The sequence below is a fragment of the Anolis carolinensis genome, chromosome 5, assembly GCF_035594765.1.
Source record: "Anolis carolinensis isolate JA03-04 chromosome 5, rAnoCar3.1.pri, whole genome shotgun sequence".
Classification (NCBI taxonomy): Eukaryota; Metazoa; Chordata; class Lepidosauria; order Squamata; family Dactyloidae; genus Anolis; species Anolis carolinensis.
This window is the reverse complement of record NC_085845.1, coordinates 201,156,393-201,172,732: the sequence shown is the minus strand read 5'-3', so window position 1 is coordinate 201,172,732 and position 16,340 is coordinate 201,156,393. Positions and strand designations below refer to the sequence as shown.

General features: G+C 39.9%; 1 protein-coding gene and 1 long non-coding RNA gene across 2 annotated transcripts in view; one reads left to right on the top strand and one right to left on the bottom strand.

Annotated features, from left to right (window-relative positions):
- The first annotated feature begins 71 nt into the window (after nt 1–71).
- LOC134299684 (uncharacterized) overlaps nt 72–16,340 on the top strand; it is a 25,134-nt gene continuing 8,865 nt past the window's right edge. The window contains exon 1 of the long non-coding RNA XR_010006947.1: nt 72–315. This is a non-coding gene — a long non-coding RNA (uncharacterized LOC134299684). The remainder of the gene's footprint in view (nt 316–16,340) is intronic.
- The window catches only part of tubal3 (tubulin alpha like 3), a 20,670-nt gene continuing 14,109 nt past the window's right edge, over nt 9,780–16,340 (bottom strand). The window contains exons 3-4 of the mRNA XM_008122639.3: nt 13,609–13,757; nt 9,780–11,232 (exon numbers count right to left, since the gene is read on the bottom strand). Coding sequence (XP_008120846.1) covers nt 10,249–11,232; nt 13,609–13,757 — 1,133 coding nt within the window. The 3' untranslated portion in view covers nt 9,780–10,248. The remainder of the gene's footprint in view (nt 11,233–13,608; nt 13,758–16,340) is intronic.

Below are 16,340 nucleotides of genomic sequence, written 5' to 3'. Positions count from 1 at the left end.
TCAGGGCCACGCCCCCTAGTTCTTTTCAAGTGCTGACATCAGCCTGGAAAAAAAGGTCTGTATTTGCATACGTCACGCCCCCTTCCTCTTTAGCCACGCCCACAAGGGAAGGGAGGAGAAATGCGTCAGTCTTCATTTGTCTATGACCCGCCCCCTTTCCCGTTCCCCAGATTTAAAGGGGCCGCAGCATATATTTACATTCCTTTTGTTTATTTATTCTGTTGTCCTTTCCAGCTTCAAGATTGGAATGGAGAAGCTTTTTGACCTTCCAGAAATAACTGGAGGTTGTAACTCCCATCGTCCCCATCCTGCATGGTAAGTGGATCATGGGAGTTGCAGTCCAGATGATCCAAACATTTAACCATAGCATGCCCTTAGCATCACTTATTCCAAATAATCCACAACTCCCTTTCTTGGAGTCCAAGTTACAGCTAAGAATGCATCTACACTGTGGAATTAACACAGTTTGATACCACTTTAAGCTACCCCTCCCACCAGTAACATGCTTTGCTAATTTTATATATATATATATATATATATATATATATATATATATATGTATATATATGTGTGTGTGTGTATATGTATATATACATATGTATGTGTGTACGTGTACACACATCCATATATACATATATACAATATAATTTACAAAAATAAACTTATTTATTATGCAATGCTTTTGACACAAAATAAATACAATAATATATAATAATATATTGTATATGCATATAATATTAATAATTTTACTTTGTAATACAATATAATACTAATAATACAATATAATAATATTAATTATATATTATATATTACATGTTAATAAAGTTTATATTTAAAATATATATATTATATATTACATGTAATATTATTAATAATATTACAATATATAGATATAGTACAATATGGTAATTTATTGCTAGTATTGTGCTATGCTAATAATATAATATTGTATGTAAATTTAATTTGTAAGCCGCTCTGAGTCCCCTTCGGGGTGAGAAAGGCAGAATATACCGTATATACTCGAGTATAAGCCGATCCGAATATAAGCCGAGGCACCTAATTTTACTACAAAATATTGGGAAAACATTGACTCCAGTATAAGCCGAGGGTGGTAAATTTCAGAAATAAAAATAGATACCAATAAAATTACATTAATAGAGGCATCAGTAGGTTAAATGTTTTTGAACATTTACATAAAGCTCAAATTTAAGATAAGACTGATCAACTCTGATCAAATCCTTAGTCTCATCTTCTTCAATGTAAATGTGCTTATGTATCCTTTTAATAATAATAGAGTAAAATAATACATGTAATAATAATAATAATAATAATAATAATAATAATAATAATAAATACAGGAAAGTAATACATGTAATAATAGAGTAAAATAATAAATGCAATAATAATAATAATAAGATCAGAGTGAAATAATAAATGTATTAATAATAATAAAAATAGAGTAAAACAAATTAATAGTAGCAACAATAATAGAGAAAAGTAATAAATGCAATAATAATAATATCAGAGTGAAATAATAAATGTATTATTAATAATAATAATAATAAAAATAGAGTCAAATAAATGTAATAGTAGCAACAATAATAGAGAAAAATAATAAATGTAATAATACCAATAATAATAGAGAAAAGTAATAAATGTACCATATATTCTCGAGTATAAGCTGACCCAAATATAAGGCAACCAGGACACTCACCCGAGTATAAGCCGAGGGGGCCTTTTTCAGTCTTAAAAAAAGGGCTGAAAAACTAGGCTTATACTCGAGTATATACAGTAAATGTATTAAATAATAAATAAATATTATAGAATGCTGGGAATTGCAAATTTACAATTGCAAATGTCTCATGACCTAAACTCCCAGCATTACCAAGTACTATTAATTCTTACTCTCCAGGTTAAATTTAAACAAATTTCCTAAAATGAAATGTACTATCTATACTTAGCTGTCTGTTTGTACTATCCGGGCACTCAGGACGGCTGTTGCCAATAAACACGGCTATTGTTTCCAGGACACGGATTCAACAGAGATCAAGCCAGGGAAAAAGAAATAAATGCTGGCCCAAAAGCATAACAATCCTGAGTTTTACTTAATGTAATGCACTTCTGCATTTTCACTATAACATTCAACCATCAGCAGAGTTGCATAACATTTTTGCAGAAGCTTATGGAAAACTTGGCCTCTTGCTGAATATCAAAATGTTCATTTCCCAGCAATAGGCAACAACCAATCCATCTGCAATTCCAGAAATACAACTTAATGGTGTAACGCTAGAAAATGGGTTGCGGTGAGTTTTCCGGTCTGTCTGGCCAATATGTTCCAGCAGCATTCTCTCCTGACGTTTCGCCTGCATCTGTGGCTTATGGCATCCTCAGAGGTCTGTTGGAAATGAGGCGAGTGGAGTGTTTATATACCTGTGGATTAATGTCCATAGTGGGAGAAAGAACCATTGTCTGTGTAAAGCAAGAGTGAATGTTGCAATTAGCAAGCTTGATTAGTATTGAGTAGCCTTGCATGATCACAAAGGTGGTTTTCCCAGGGTGAGGCTCATCCGTTGCACTCCGGGTGTGCTCACCCCCAAATACGGGAAACTCGGCTGCATAATTTGTGGTAGTGGGGGACTGTGAATTTTTTTTAAAGAATACTAATTTAACTAATTTGCAACACCATAAAAATTGTCCAGCAGCGTGCAAAAAGGAATGAGGAAGTAATCCATCAAGGACTCGGTGTTGCAGTGGATGACAAAGCAACAGCGCCCCCCGTGGCCGGAATCGAGCATACTCTCATGAAGCCGGAAGTGGGAGAATGTTAAATTGCCTTTGTGTCTCTTTCTGTATGTTGTCGTATGGCATTGAATGTTTGCTATGTATGTGTACATTGTGTGATCCGCTCTGAGTCCCCTTCGGGGTGAGAAAGAAGGGTGGAACATAAATACTGTCAATAAGTAAATAAATAAATAAAATTGAAGCTGCAAAGTCTTATCAGTGAGGGTCTCTGCATGAGGTAGCCTGGCCGTTGTTGCCTGGAGGCACCCTCTGTGGAATGATGTCCAGGGTAGACAAAGAACCTGTGTCTGTTTGAAGCTAGTGTGGAGGTTGCAATTGGCAAGCTTGAGTAGCAATTGAGAAGCCTTGCAAAGCCTGGCTGTTGTTGCCCGGAGGCACCCTCTGTGGAATGATGTCCAGGGTAGGAGAAAGAACCCTTGTCTGTTTGAAGCTAGTGTGGATGTTGCAATTGGCAAGCTTGAGTAGCAATTGAGTAGCCTTGCAAAGTCTGGCTGTTGTTGCCTGGAGGCACCCTCTGTTTGAGAGGTGTTCACTGGCACTTGATTGTTTGCTGTCGTCAGTTCCCCTCTTTGTTTATTTACTGTCCTGATTCTGGTGTTTTTTTATACTGGTGACCAGTTTTTGTTTATTCTCATGGTTTCCTCCTTTCTGTTGAAATTGTCCACTCTGTGTGTGTGTGTGTGTGTATATATACACTAGCTGTGCCCGGCCACGCATTGCTGTGGCGAAGTCTGGTGGTATGGGAAATAAAGTATTGAGGAATTGGTGGTAGTTAAGGTCAAGGGTCAAGGTTTTCCCCAGACATTAAGTCCATTATAAATGGGTAATATATAATGCAGTTAAAATCAGATAATCATCATCATCATCATCATCATTTAATTACTTATTAATCGCCCTCCATCCACGATGCTCTAGGCGATTTACAAGATAAAATTGTAAAGGATAAAAATACATACATACAAATACAGTAGAGTCTCACTAATCCAAGCTAAACGGGCCGGCAGAAGCTTGGATAAGCGAATAACTTGGATAATAAGGAGGGATTAAGAAAAAGCCTATTAAACATCAAATTAGGTTATGATTTTACAAATTAAGCACCAAAACTTCATGTTATACAACAAATTTGACAGAAAAGGTACTTCAATACGCAGTCATGTTATGTTGTAATTACTGTATTTACGAATTTAGCACCAAAATATCACGATATATTGAAAACATTAACTACAAAAATGGCTTGGATTATCCAGAGGCTTGGATAAGCGAGGCTTGGATTAGTGAGACTCTACTGTATTGATAAAATTAACATAGATTAAAAGCTCTAGTAAAGAGCCAGGTCTTGAGTGCTAGGGTAAAAGGCCCTAGTCTGTATAATCTGTATTTTATAGGCAGTGTGGAAGAGGCCTAAGTGAGGCCTAACTCTACCTGTCCCCTGGGCTGAGTGGGTTGCTAGGAGACCAAGTGGACGGAGCTTAGCCTTCTAACTGGCAGCAATTGGATAAAAACAATTATTACCCTCCCTCTAATTAGGACTTGATTTTTCTTTTCTTTTTGTTGTATGAACGTAGAGGCATGGATGAGGGGTTGTGCTGGCAAGTTTAGTGTTTCTGGGATGTGTAGTTTTGTTGTTTTGTCTTAGGCCGAAATTTCTTTACCCTTTTATATATATAGATATACATACATACATACATACACACTCCACTTGTCTCATTTCCAACAGACCTCTGAAGATGCCAGCCACAGATGCAGGCGAGACGTCAGGAGAGAATGCTGCTGGAACATTGCCATGCAGCCCGAAAAACTCACAGCCTGTTGTATGTCAATGGTGTATTTCAATGGTGTTCAGTCATATCCACGCTTTGACATAATGCATGTCTTACTGCGGGTCAATTATGCATGTTACATTTACATATACATATACATATATATATATATATATATATATATATATATATATATATGAATGATATCATTCTATTATTATTCTATTATTATTGTAGTATATTATTATATTATTACTATTATATTATTATTATTATATTGTTCATTATTCATGACTACATTGAAATTACAATAGAGAGAAATCAGCGTGGAAACTGCAAGAGGTACCAAAGATTGTTTTACATGGAAATAATGGTAGTAAATAGTTTTTGATTTATTAAATACAGTTATATATTACAATTATATATTTTTGTTATTTAAACTATATATATTGTGAAATTATGGTTTTTTCTCTCTCGAAGTGACACACCACCCAAGTCATGCTAGGTTTTTTGGTGAATTTTGACACACCAAGTGCAAAAGGTTGCCCATCATTGTCTTAGGTTAATTAATAAACAAAATCATGTTAGATGCTGTAGAAAATATGATTATTTGGGGACTTACCTGGATATGTCATGGGATTGCTTGTGTGGACTTAGATACTGACTAAAAATATTGAATGAGATAAATAATATCATATTGTGATGACCTCTTCAACTAGATATTTAATTGTGTTTATTTGGTCAGGAACAATGCCAGCCCAAAGGTCATCGTTTGACCATATAACCACGTACACTGTGAACTGCTGTAAATTAATGTGGATGTTTTTATTCTTTTTTAATTATTTTAATTATTTTTTATTTTTTTGTTTTTTTTAATTGTGCTTTTAACTATAACTAGCTGTGCCCGGCCATGCGTTGCTGTGGCGTTGTCTGGTGGTGTCTGTATTTTATAGGCACCTTCCTACAGGGATTCTTGGATGATACGGATTTTCTGGACCGCTCACAGTCTGGCTTCAGGCCTGGGTTCAGTACCGAGATGGCTTTGGTGGCCTTGGTGGATGACCTCCGCAGGGAACTGGACAGGGGGAGTGTGACCCTCCTGGTTCTCTTGGACATCTCAGCGGCTTTCGAGACCATCGACCATGGTATCCTTCTGGGGCGGCTCTCTGGGATGGGGCTTGGGGTGTTGGATAATCCAGAACGTTGGATAAGCGAGTGTTGGATAAGTGAGACTCTACTGTACATACAATATATTGTATATTTATAAATTATTGTATATTATATATATGTATATAAAATTAGCACAGCATGTTGCTATGGCACAGGAGACAAGATAGAACTGAGTCCCTGGCTCTCTCTAGCAAATTTTGGTGCTAAATTCGTAAATACAGTAAATTACGTAGCATTGCTGTGTATTGAACTGCTTTTTCTGTCGAATGTGTTGTCTGGCATGATGTTTTGGTGCTTAATTTGTAGAATCATGGCTTAATTTGGTGTTTGGTGGGCATCTCCTTGATCTCTCCTTATTATCCAACATATTTATTACGATTTTACCATTTATGTGTTTTAAATGCAATTTTTTATCCTGTATTTTTGTTTTAATTGCTATATTGTATTACTGTTTTATCTTTTTATAGTGTGGTTTGTATTATGTTGCCTATATTTTGTCCTATGTTGTTTGGGCCTCTGCCCCATGTAAGCCGCCCCGAGTCCCCGTGGGGAGATGGTGGCGGGGTATAAATAAAGTTTTATTATTATTATTATTATTATTACTGCACTCCAGTGGCTCCAGTCCTTCCCGGAGGGCCGTTCCCAGTTGGTGAAGCTGGGGGACACCTGCTCGGACCCCTGACCATTGACCTGTGGGGTCCCGCAAGGTTCTATTTTGTCCCACATGCTTTTTAACATCTACATGAAACCGCTGGGAGAGGTCATCCAGAGTTTTGGAGTACGGTGCCATCTCTACGCGGATGACACCCAACTTTACTATTCTTTTCCACCTAAATCCAAGGAAGCCCCTCGGATTCTGGACCAGTGCCTGGCCGCTGTGTTGGCCTAGATGAGGGTGAACAAACTGAGACTTAATCCCGACAAGACAGAGGTCCTCCAGGTCAGTCGCAAGTCTGATCGGGGTATTGGGTGGCCACCTGTGCTTGACGGGGTCGCACTCCCCCTGAAGGCGCAGGTCCATTGCAGCTTGGGGGTCCTCCTGGATTCGGGGCTGACGCTTGAGGCTAAAACTCAAACTTGTGCGCCAGCTGCGACCGTACCTCGAGAAGTCTGATCTGACCATGGTGGTCCATGCCTTAGTTACCTCTAGACTGGACTATTGCAATGCGCTCTACGTGGGGCTGCCTTTGAAGACGGCCCGGAAATTACAATTAGTTCAGCGCTCGGCAGCCAGGCTTCTAACAGGAGCAAACTACAGGGCGCGTTCTACGCCTCTGTTTAAGGAGCTCCACTGGCTGCCGTTTGTTTTCCGGGCCCAATTCAAGGTGCAGGTTATCACCTACAAAGCCCTAAACGGTTTGGGACCCACCTACCTTCGAGACCGCATCTCCCCCTACGAACCTGCACGATCTCTTCGCTCTTCGGGGGAGGCCCTCCTCTCGCTCCCACCACCTTCGCAGTTGCGGCTGGTGGGGACGAGAGAGAGAGAGGGCCTTCTCCGCTGTGGCCCCCGCCTCTGGAACTCACTCCCGAGGGAGATTAGACAGGCCCCCACCCTCCTTGCCTTTCGAAAAAGCCTTAAAACCTGGCTTTTCCAGAGGGCCTTCGACGACTAATTTTTGGGGGTTGATTTGTCTGCCCATTTAATTTAATTAGAGAGTGTTCTGCCATGATTATTGATTCCTTGCTGAGTACTTCTGCCACGAAGCTACAGAAGCCCTCTATTTCGGCCTAGAACTGTTTTACCTCCTTGTTTTTAACATGTGATGTATGTATTGATTGTATGACTGCTTTTCATGTTTGATTTTACAATGTGTAATTTGTCACTGTTTTTATTATTGTTGTGAGCCGCCCCGAGTCCCCTCGGGGAGATGGGGCGGGATATAAGAATAAATTTATTATTATTATTATTATTATTATTATTATTATTATTCCTACACTCTGCCTGTCCCCTGGGCTGAGTGGGTTGCTAGGAGACCAAGTGGGCAGAGCTTAGCCTTCTAACTGGCAGCAATTGGATAAAAACAATTATTCCTCTCCCTCTAATTAGGACTTTATTTTTCTTTTCTTTTTGTTGTATGAACGTAGAGGCATGGATGAGGGGTTGTGCTGTCAATTTTCGAGGTTTTGGGGTGTTTAGTTTTGTTGTTTTGTCGGTCGCCAGGATTTCATCACTCTTTTATATATATAGATTACAGTGAAAGCGAGGAAAACAATTGTGTAGAAATAGTGGGAGGAAAGTAAAGAGCAAAAACAGAAGAGAAGAAAAAATAAAAATAAATAAAAATAACATTTTTTTTTTAAAAAAAAGGTTGACTTACCATTGTCCTCTTGAGGGTCTTAGACTCTTGTTGTCTATTTTCATTTTCTGGTATTAACAGTCTTGATATTTTGATGTATTTCATATATCAAATAAGTCTATTGTTAAATTATATCAATTTTTCTGGATAAAATCTCTGAAACCCAGCCTGTTTTTCCTTTGACTTCTCTTAATCTTTGAGTTAAAGTGTCCATTTGTATTATGTCAAATAGTTTTAAAATCCAGTCATTAATGGTAGGAACCTCCTTTTGCTTCCATATTCTAACTGCTGCTAGTCTTGCCGCGGTTCCCATAAAAAATAGTAGTTTGTCTTGATTCTTGTTTATTTTTACGTTTGGTATGCCTAGTAAATATGTATTTATATATATAAACCAGTGGGAGGAAATTTGGAATAAAAAAATTGGAATAAAAAAATTGGAATAAAAAAGCCATAGAAATTCAAGAAAACTGGTACAAGATGTTTTTCAGATGGTACCTTACCCCTGTTCAATTAGCAAATTTTAGCAAATATAACACGAACAAATGCTGGAAATGTAATCAGGAAGTAGGAACTTTCTTCCATCAATGGTGGAAATGTAAGAAAATCAAAGAATACTGGAAAAATGTTCACAAGGCGTCTCAATCAATACTAGGAATTAGGTTCCCTCTATCTCCAGAATTAATGTGGATTTTGTTATTATATAATTTTGTTTGACTACATGCAGTTTAATTTATTGATCTTAGGTTTAATTCACTGATATTAGGCTTCAATTTGATGTTAGGTTTTAATGTGATTTTTATATGTGGGGTTTCCCTGGGATTTTATGTCATTATTTGTTTGTTTACGGAGCCATTGTATGTTGGAATCGGCCCTGAGTCACCTTGGGGAGATAGGGTGGAATACAAATAAAGTTATTATTATTTTATGACACAGCAAACAAGATAGATATGCTGGATTTCGTATCACAAAATCACAAGTCGAACACTTCCCAAGCGTCTAGGACTATTATTATTATTATTATTTGATTGTATGACACAGCAAACAAGATAGATATGCTGGATTTCATATCACAAAATCACAAGTTGAACACTTCCCAAGTGTCTAGGACTGTGTGATGTATCTTCTGATGATGTGTGCAGATCCCAGTAGGGTGGCCTTTTGCAGTTGGCAGATCGTAATTTTGTCAATGTCTAATGTTTCCAAATGCCGGCTGAGATCTTTTGGCACGGCACCCGGTTAGGGTTAGGGTTATATATATAATAATAATAATAATAATAATAATGGAAACAATAAACATTGACAAAATTACAATCTGTCAACTGCAAAAGGCCACCCTACTGGGATCTGCGCGCATCATCCGAAAATACATCACACAGTCCTGGACACTTGGGAAGAGTTCGACTTGTGGTTTTGTGATACGAAATCCAGCATGTCTATCTTGTTTGCTATGTCATACAATAAAATAATAATAATAATAATAATAATAATAATAATAATAATAATAATTGGATCTGCGCGCATCATCCGAAAATACATCACACAGTCCTGGACACTTGGGAAGAGTTCGATTTGTGATTTTGTGCTACGAAATCCAGCATGTCTATCTTGTTTGCTGTGTCATAATAAAATAATAATAATAAAACATAAAGATCTGATTACCTCTTATTGACTCCTATCCACAAAGGACATTGTATGAAACTAGAAAAAAAAACATAATTGAATTTTTATAGAAAATTGGAGAAAAGTGTTGTGGATACTTCTTTTAATAGAAAAATGACCATACAGGGACAGCAAACAAAGACATACATAGAAGATGCTTGGATCTCATTTAGCAAGAAAGTCAATGGCAGAATCTCTGCAGAGAGCAAACGTCAACTTGGGGAGGGACGTTATTGACGGATCATGTTTTCCTTTGTGTTGATGCAACCGACATGATGAATGTGCGTTCTGTTGAGGTTATCACTGAGTCCTGATCGAGTGGTTCCGTTAGTTCGTTGTCTTGGTTGTGAGTAACAACAATAATAGAGCTTTAGGAAAAGATTACAAAAAGGATTACTACAAGGAGTGCATTCTAAAGAAAGCTCAGGGTGTTAACAGTCCGTACATTACGAAAGTCTAACATAAACAAGTAATACTTTATTTTTCGAGAGAATGGTGTTGGTGGACCTCTCTCCGCCTTATGCTCGCTGGGTTCTAGATCGGATCCTCGCTGGGTTCTAGAACTCTTCCTCGGTGTCGTCTTCTTCCTCTCCGTCGGCGGAATCTCTCCCGACTTCCTCGTAATCCTTCTCCAAGGCGGCCAGGTCTTCCCGGGCTTCGGAGAACTCTCCTTCTTCCATGCCCTCCCCGACGTACCAGTGGACAAAGGCCCGCTTGGCGTACATCAGGTCGAACTTGTGGTCCAGCCGGGCCCAGGCTTCGGCGATGGCCGTTGTGTTGCTCAGCATGCAGACGGCCCGCTGGACCTTCGCCACGTCTCCTCCGGGAACCACGGTTGGTGGTTGGTAGTTGATGCCCACCTTGAAGCCGGTCGGGCACCAGTCCACAAACTGGATGGACCTCCGGGTCTTGATGGCGGCGATGGCCGCGTTGACGTCCTTGGGCACCACGTCCCCCCGGTAGAGCAGGCAGCAGGCCATGTATTTGCCCCGGCGAGGGTCACACTTCACCATCTGGTTGGAAAACTCGAAGCAAGCGCTGGTGATTTCTGGCACGGAGAGCTGCTCATGATAGGCCTTCTCGGCGGAGATGATGGGAGCATACGTGGTCAAAGGGAAGTGGATGCGGGGATAAGGCACCAGGTTGGTCTGGAATTCTATCAGGTCGACATTCAGGGCGCCTTTGAACCTCAAGGAAGCGGTCACAGAAGACACAATCTGACCAATCAGTCGATTGAGGTTGGTGTAGGTTGGACGCTCAATGTCGAGGTTGCGGTTGCAGATGTCATAGATGGCCTCGTTGTCCACCATGAATGAGCAGTCCGAGTGCTCCAAGGTGGTGTGGGTGGTCAAGATGGAATTATAAGGCTCCACAACCGCAGTGGAGACCTGGGGGGCGGGGTACACTGAGAACTCCAGCTTGGACTTCTTGCTGTATTCGACCGAGAGACGCTCCATCAGGAGGGAGGTGAAGCCTGACCCTGTACCTCCCCCAAAGCTGTGGAAGACCAAGAAGCCTTGAAGGCCACAGCACTGGTCGGCCTGCGTTGGGAAGAGAAGTCGGGTTATTGGTACTGACTACTGTCGTTCCAAAAATTTGGGTAACTCAAGGGTGGGAACTGTATGGCCCTCCAGATTTTGTTGGGAGAACATCAACAAGAAGCTTTAACCCAATACAATCAATGGTGAGGAACGTCCATCTTCACCTTGAAGTCCACATAGTTTCCACCCCTGGATTATTAGACAAAGATGGTGCTTTTACCTTTCTGAAGCTATCCATAGGGCTGTTTGTGGCAGTCATTCCCAAACTTTGGTCCTCCTGGTGTTTGGAACTCCAACTTCCAGAAGTCCTATTCAGCTTGTCCAATCGTTAGGAATTCTGGGAGTTGAAGTCCAAAACACCTGGAGGGCCAAAGTCTGGGAACTTTGTTTTGTCTACACCAGTGTGCTCAACATTTGGTCCTCCAGGGTGTTTGGGACTCCAATTCCCAGAAGTTCTCAGCTTGTCCAAAGTTATGGAAGTTGAAGTCCAAAACAACTGGAGGACCAAAGTCTGGGAACTTTGTTTTGTCTATACCAGCATCCCCAACATTTGGTCCTCAAGGTGTGTTTGGGACTCCAATCCCCAGAAATTCTGGTCCACTTATCCAAAGTTATGGAAGTTGAAGTCCAAAACTACAGGAGGACCAAAAGTTGGACACCTCTGGTCTACACTGTGTAACTCTGTAGTTGATTTCCAGCAGAAGTTGGCCATAGAGTTGCAGTGAAGAATTTGCACTGTAGACCAGTGGTTCCAACCTTTGGGCCTCTAGGTGTTTTGGACTTCAACTCTTAGAAATTCCAGCCGGCTTACCAGCTGTTAGGAACTGTGGGATTTGAAGTCCAAAACACCTAGAGGCCCAACGGTTGAGAACCATTGCTGTAGACAAAGGTATTTTGATGATACATGCATGCACAAAGTTCTACAGAGAATTTAGAACAAAAACATATTTCATTATATTCTTATGGTGGTAGGATGTGGGAAGTGAGTTCCAAAACAGTAACAGTTCCAAGAGTTGCTAACCATTAAACCCCTATTTTGATTACACTGGCAAAATGGATAATAATCAGGATTTACATCTCATTACATCTTCAGATTGCTACAGTGTGTTGAAAACAAATCATGGAAGAACTTAGGGTGTATACCATTACCATTATCTCTTTAGGAATTTGCTAGGTTCTCCAGATGATTCTATGGTATGCTTTCACCAGAGCATACCATAGAACCCCAATGTGAATCCCATAGATTCTTTTAAGTATTTTGGAACCTTATCAGAGCATCCTGCATATTTTCTCTCCTGTTTCCTACCATAAGCTCATTTATAGCATTGGCTAGCTTCACTCTATGCCAGAGGTCCCAAATTAAGGCCTGTCGGCCGGATGCGGCCCTCCAAGGTCATTGACCTGGCCCCTGTCCTAAACTTTAGACTTAGGGTTGACTTAGTCTTACCTGTGGTCTTATGAGATCATCTAGATGGTCTTTGAAGGTCTCTTTGCTTAGCTACGGCCTTATGAAAACATCTGGATGGCCTTTGGAGGTCCCTTTCCTTATCTATGGTTTTATGAGATTGTCTAGATGGCCTTTGGGGGCCCCTTTCCTTACCTATGGTCTTATGAAACCATCTAGATGGTCTTTGAGGGTCCCTTTCCATGTCTATGGTCTTCTGATGGCCTGATGAGATCATCTAGACAGCCTTTGAGGGTTCCTTTCCTTACCAATGGTTTTATGAGACCATCCAGGTGGTCTTTAGAGGTCTCTTTGCTTATCTTTGGTCTTATGAGATCGTCTAGAATGGTCTTTGGAGGTCTCTTTGCTTACCTATGGTCTTATGAGACTATCTAGATGGCTTTTGGAGGTCACTTTCCTTAGCTATGGTCCTATGAGACCATCTAGATGGCCTTTGAGGGTCCCTTTCCTTACCTATGGTTTTATGAGATTGCCTAGATGGCCTTTGGGAGCCCTTTTCCTTACCTATGGTCTTATGAAACCATCTAGATGGTCTTTGAGGGTCCCTTTCCTTATCTATGGTCTTATGAGGCCATCTAAGTGGTCTTTGGAGGTCTCTTGGCTTACCTATGGTCTTATGAGATCATCTTGATCAGGAGTCCCCAAACTAAGGCCCTCCAAGGTCATTGACCTGGCCTCTGTCCTAAACAGACTAAGGTTGACCTAAGTCTGAAATTACTTGAAGGCACACAACAACAATCCTAATTTTTTACTATTTCATCATAGTCTAGGCCCCCGACAGTCTGAGGGACTGTGAATTGGCCCTCCACTTAAAAAGTTGGGGCACCTCTGCTCTACGCTGTGATAGATACTAAATACTATTCCTATGGGGCATTTGTGCCTCTTTCTCTAAGTTGACCCCCTTCACTTACCATTTTGCGGATCCTGCCCAGGACCGTGTCGATGATTTCCTTTCCGATAGTATAATGACCACGGGCATAGTTGTTGGCCGCATCTTCCTTGCCGCTGATGAGCTGCTCGGGATGGAAGAGGGAATGATAGGGTCCTGTGCGGATCTCATCTGGAAGGAGAAGTAATGAAGATATCAAAAAGTGCCTTTTTTGCAGTGACAAATGCTTTTTTCATAGCATTTGTTACTGCAAAACCCATACCAAAATATAGACTACTGTAAATATAAACTAAAATATATCTATATATATAAAAATGTAATGTGCGTAATTCCCATGGAGCAAACAACAAAACCACTGGACCAAATCACACCAAATTTGTCCACAAAAGACATAGTCATCCAATCTATATCTTTCCATCAAAAACCCTATAAAATGAGGTCCAAATTACATTAAAAAAAACCCAAAATAAAAAATTACAAAGTATGCATGTGCATAGCCCCCCCTCCTCAGGAAACTTGGTGACATTAACCAGGTGAATGGAGCTTCAATGCGTGGCTGAGCACAGCTAGACATATTCCAGGCAAGAAGCAACCAGAGCCAGCTAACACCTCCCAACAAAGGATTCCCTCTCAGAGTTGTTATTACTATTATTATTATTATTATTATTATTATTATTAGGTTCCTGGAAACCATCAATATAAACAAAACTCTACAATCTGGATAGTAAATAAAGAACAGCACTCTGAAAATAAGTATATTCCAGACAAGAAACAACCACAGCCAGCTAACACCTCCAAGCAAAGGATTCCCCCAGGGAGGAAACAACCATGCTTTGAAGCTCATTCAATGCTAATCGAGGTGACTAATTACAACATTCATACTTGCCTCCACGAACAAAAACCCACTTAGGACGATGCCACAGCAACACGTGGCCGGGCACTGCTAGTCTATATATATAAAAGAGTGATGGCATCAGGGCAGTGGACAAAACAACAAAAGTACAGGCCCCCCAATCTCAAAATTTGACAACACAACCCATCATCCACGCCTCAAGGTTGATACAACAAAAAGAAAAGAAAAATAAAGTCCTAATTAGAGGGAGAGCAATAATTTTTTTTATCCAATTGCTGCCAGTTTAGAGGGCTAATCTCTGCCCACTTGGTTGCCTAGCAACCAGCCAAGGGACAGCCAGGCTTCAGTTAGGGGACAGGCAGATTTAGGCCTCACTTAGGCTTCTTCCACAGATTATCTGATTTTAACTGAATTATATGGCAGTGTAGACTCAAGGGCCTTCTACACAGCTCTATAACCCATTTATAATCTTACATTATCTGCTTTGCACTGGATTATCTTGACTCCACACTGCCATATAATCCACTTCAGTGTGCATTTTATCCAGCTGTGAAGAAGAGGCCTCATATAATCCAGTTCTAAGCAGATAATAGAAGATTATCAATATACAGTAGAGTCTCACTTATCCAACATAAACAGGCCGGCAGGATAAGTGAATATGTTGGATAATAAGAAGGGATTCAGGATAGCCGATTAAACATCAAATTAGGTAATCGTTATACAAATTAAGCACCAAAACATCATGTTATACAACAAATTTGACAGAAAAAGTAGTTCCATGCGCAGTAATGCTATGTAGTAATTACAGTAGAGTCTCACTTATCCAACACTCGCTTATCCAATGTTCTGGATTATCCAATGCATTTTTGTAGTCAATGTTTTCAATATATTGTGATATTTTGGTGCTAAATTCATAAATACAGTAATTACTACATAGCATTACTGTGTATTGAACTACTTTTTCTGCCAAATTTGTTGTCTAAGATGATATTTTGGTGCTTCATTTGTAAAATCATAACCTAATTTGATGTTTAATAGGGTTATCCTTAATCCCTCCTTATTATCCAACATATTCGCTTATCCAGTATTCTGCCAGCCTGTTTATGTTGGATAAATAAGACTCTACTGTACTGTATTTACAAATTTACCACTACAATATCACAATGAATTTAAAACACTGACTACAAAAACATTGATTATGAAAAGGCAGACTGCGTTGGATAATCCAGAACATTATATAAGTGAATGTTGGATAAGTGAGATTCTACTTTAATATGAAATAATTACTGGGATAGAATAATGCAGAACAATATAATCTCTAAAACCAGGACAGTAAATAAACAGGGGAATTCCATACAGGAAACAATCAGGGCCAGCTAACACCTCCCAACAAAGTATTCCCATCATCAAAGTCTGGCAAATCCTCTGTTTTCTCAGGGCCACAGACAGTAGAAGCACATAAAATATTGCAAACAACACCACTCTGAAAACAAGGGAATTCCAGACAGGAAACAATCAGGGCCAGCTAACACCTCCCAACAAAGTATTCCCATCATCAAAGTCTGGCAAATCCTCTGTTTTCTCAGGGCCACAGACAGTAGACGCACATAAAATATTGCAAACAACACCACTCTGAAAACAAGGGAATTTCAGACAGGAAAGAATCAGGGCCAGCTAACACCTCCCAACAAAAAATTCACTCAGGGAGGAAGCAGCCAGGCTTTAAAGCTGCAAGGCCATTACATCCTAATCATTTTTCCTAATTGCAGCATTCATACTTGCCTCCAACAAACAAACAAAACCAATCAGAAATATTGTATATTCACAACCTTTAAGGAATAATATCCCCTGATGGCGCAGCATGTTAAAGTGCTGAGCTGCTGAACTTCTGGACCGAAAGG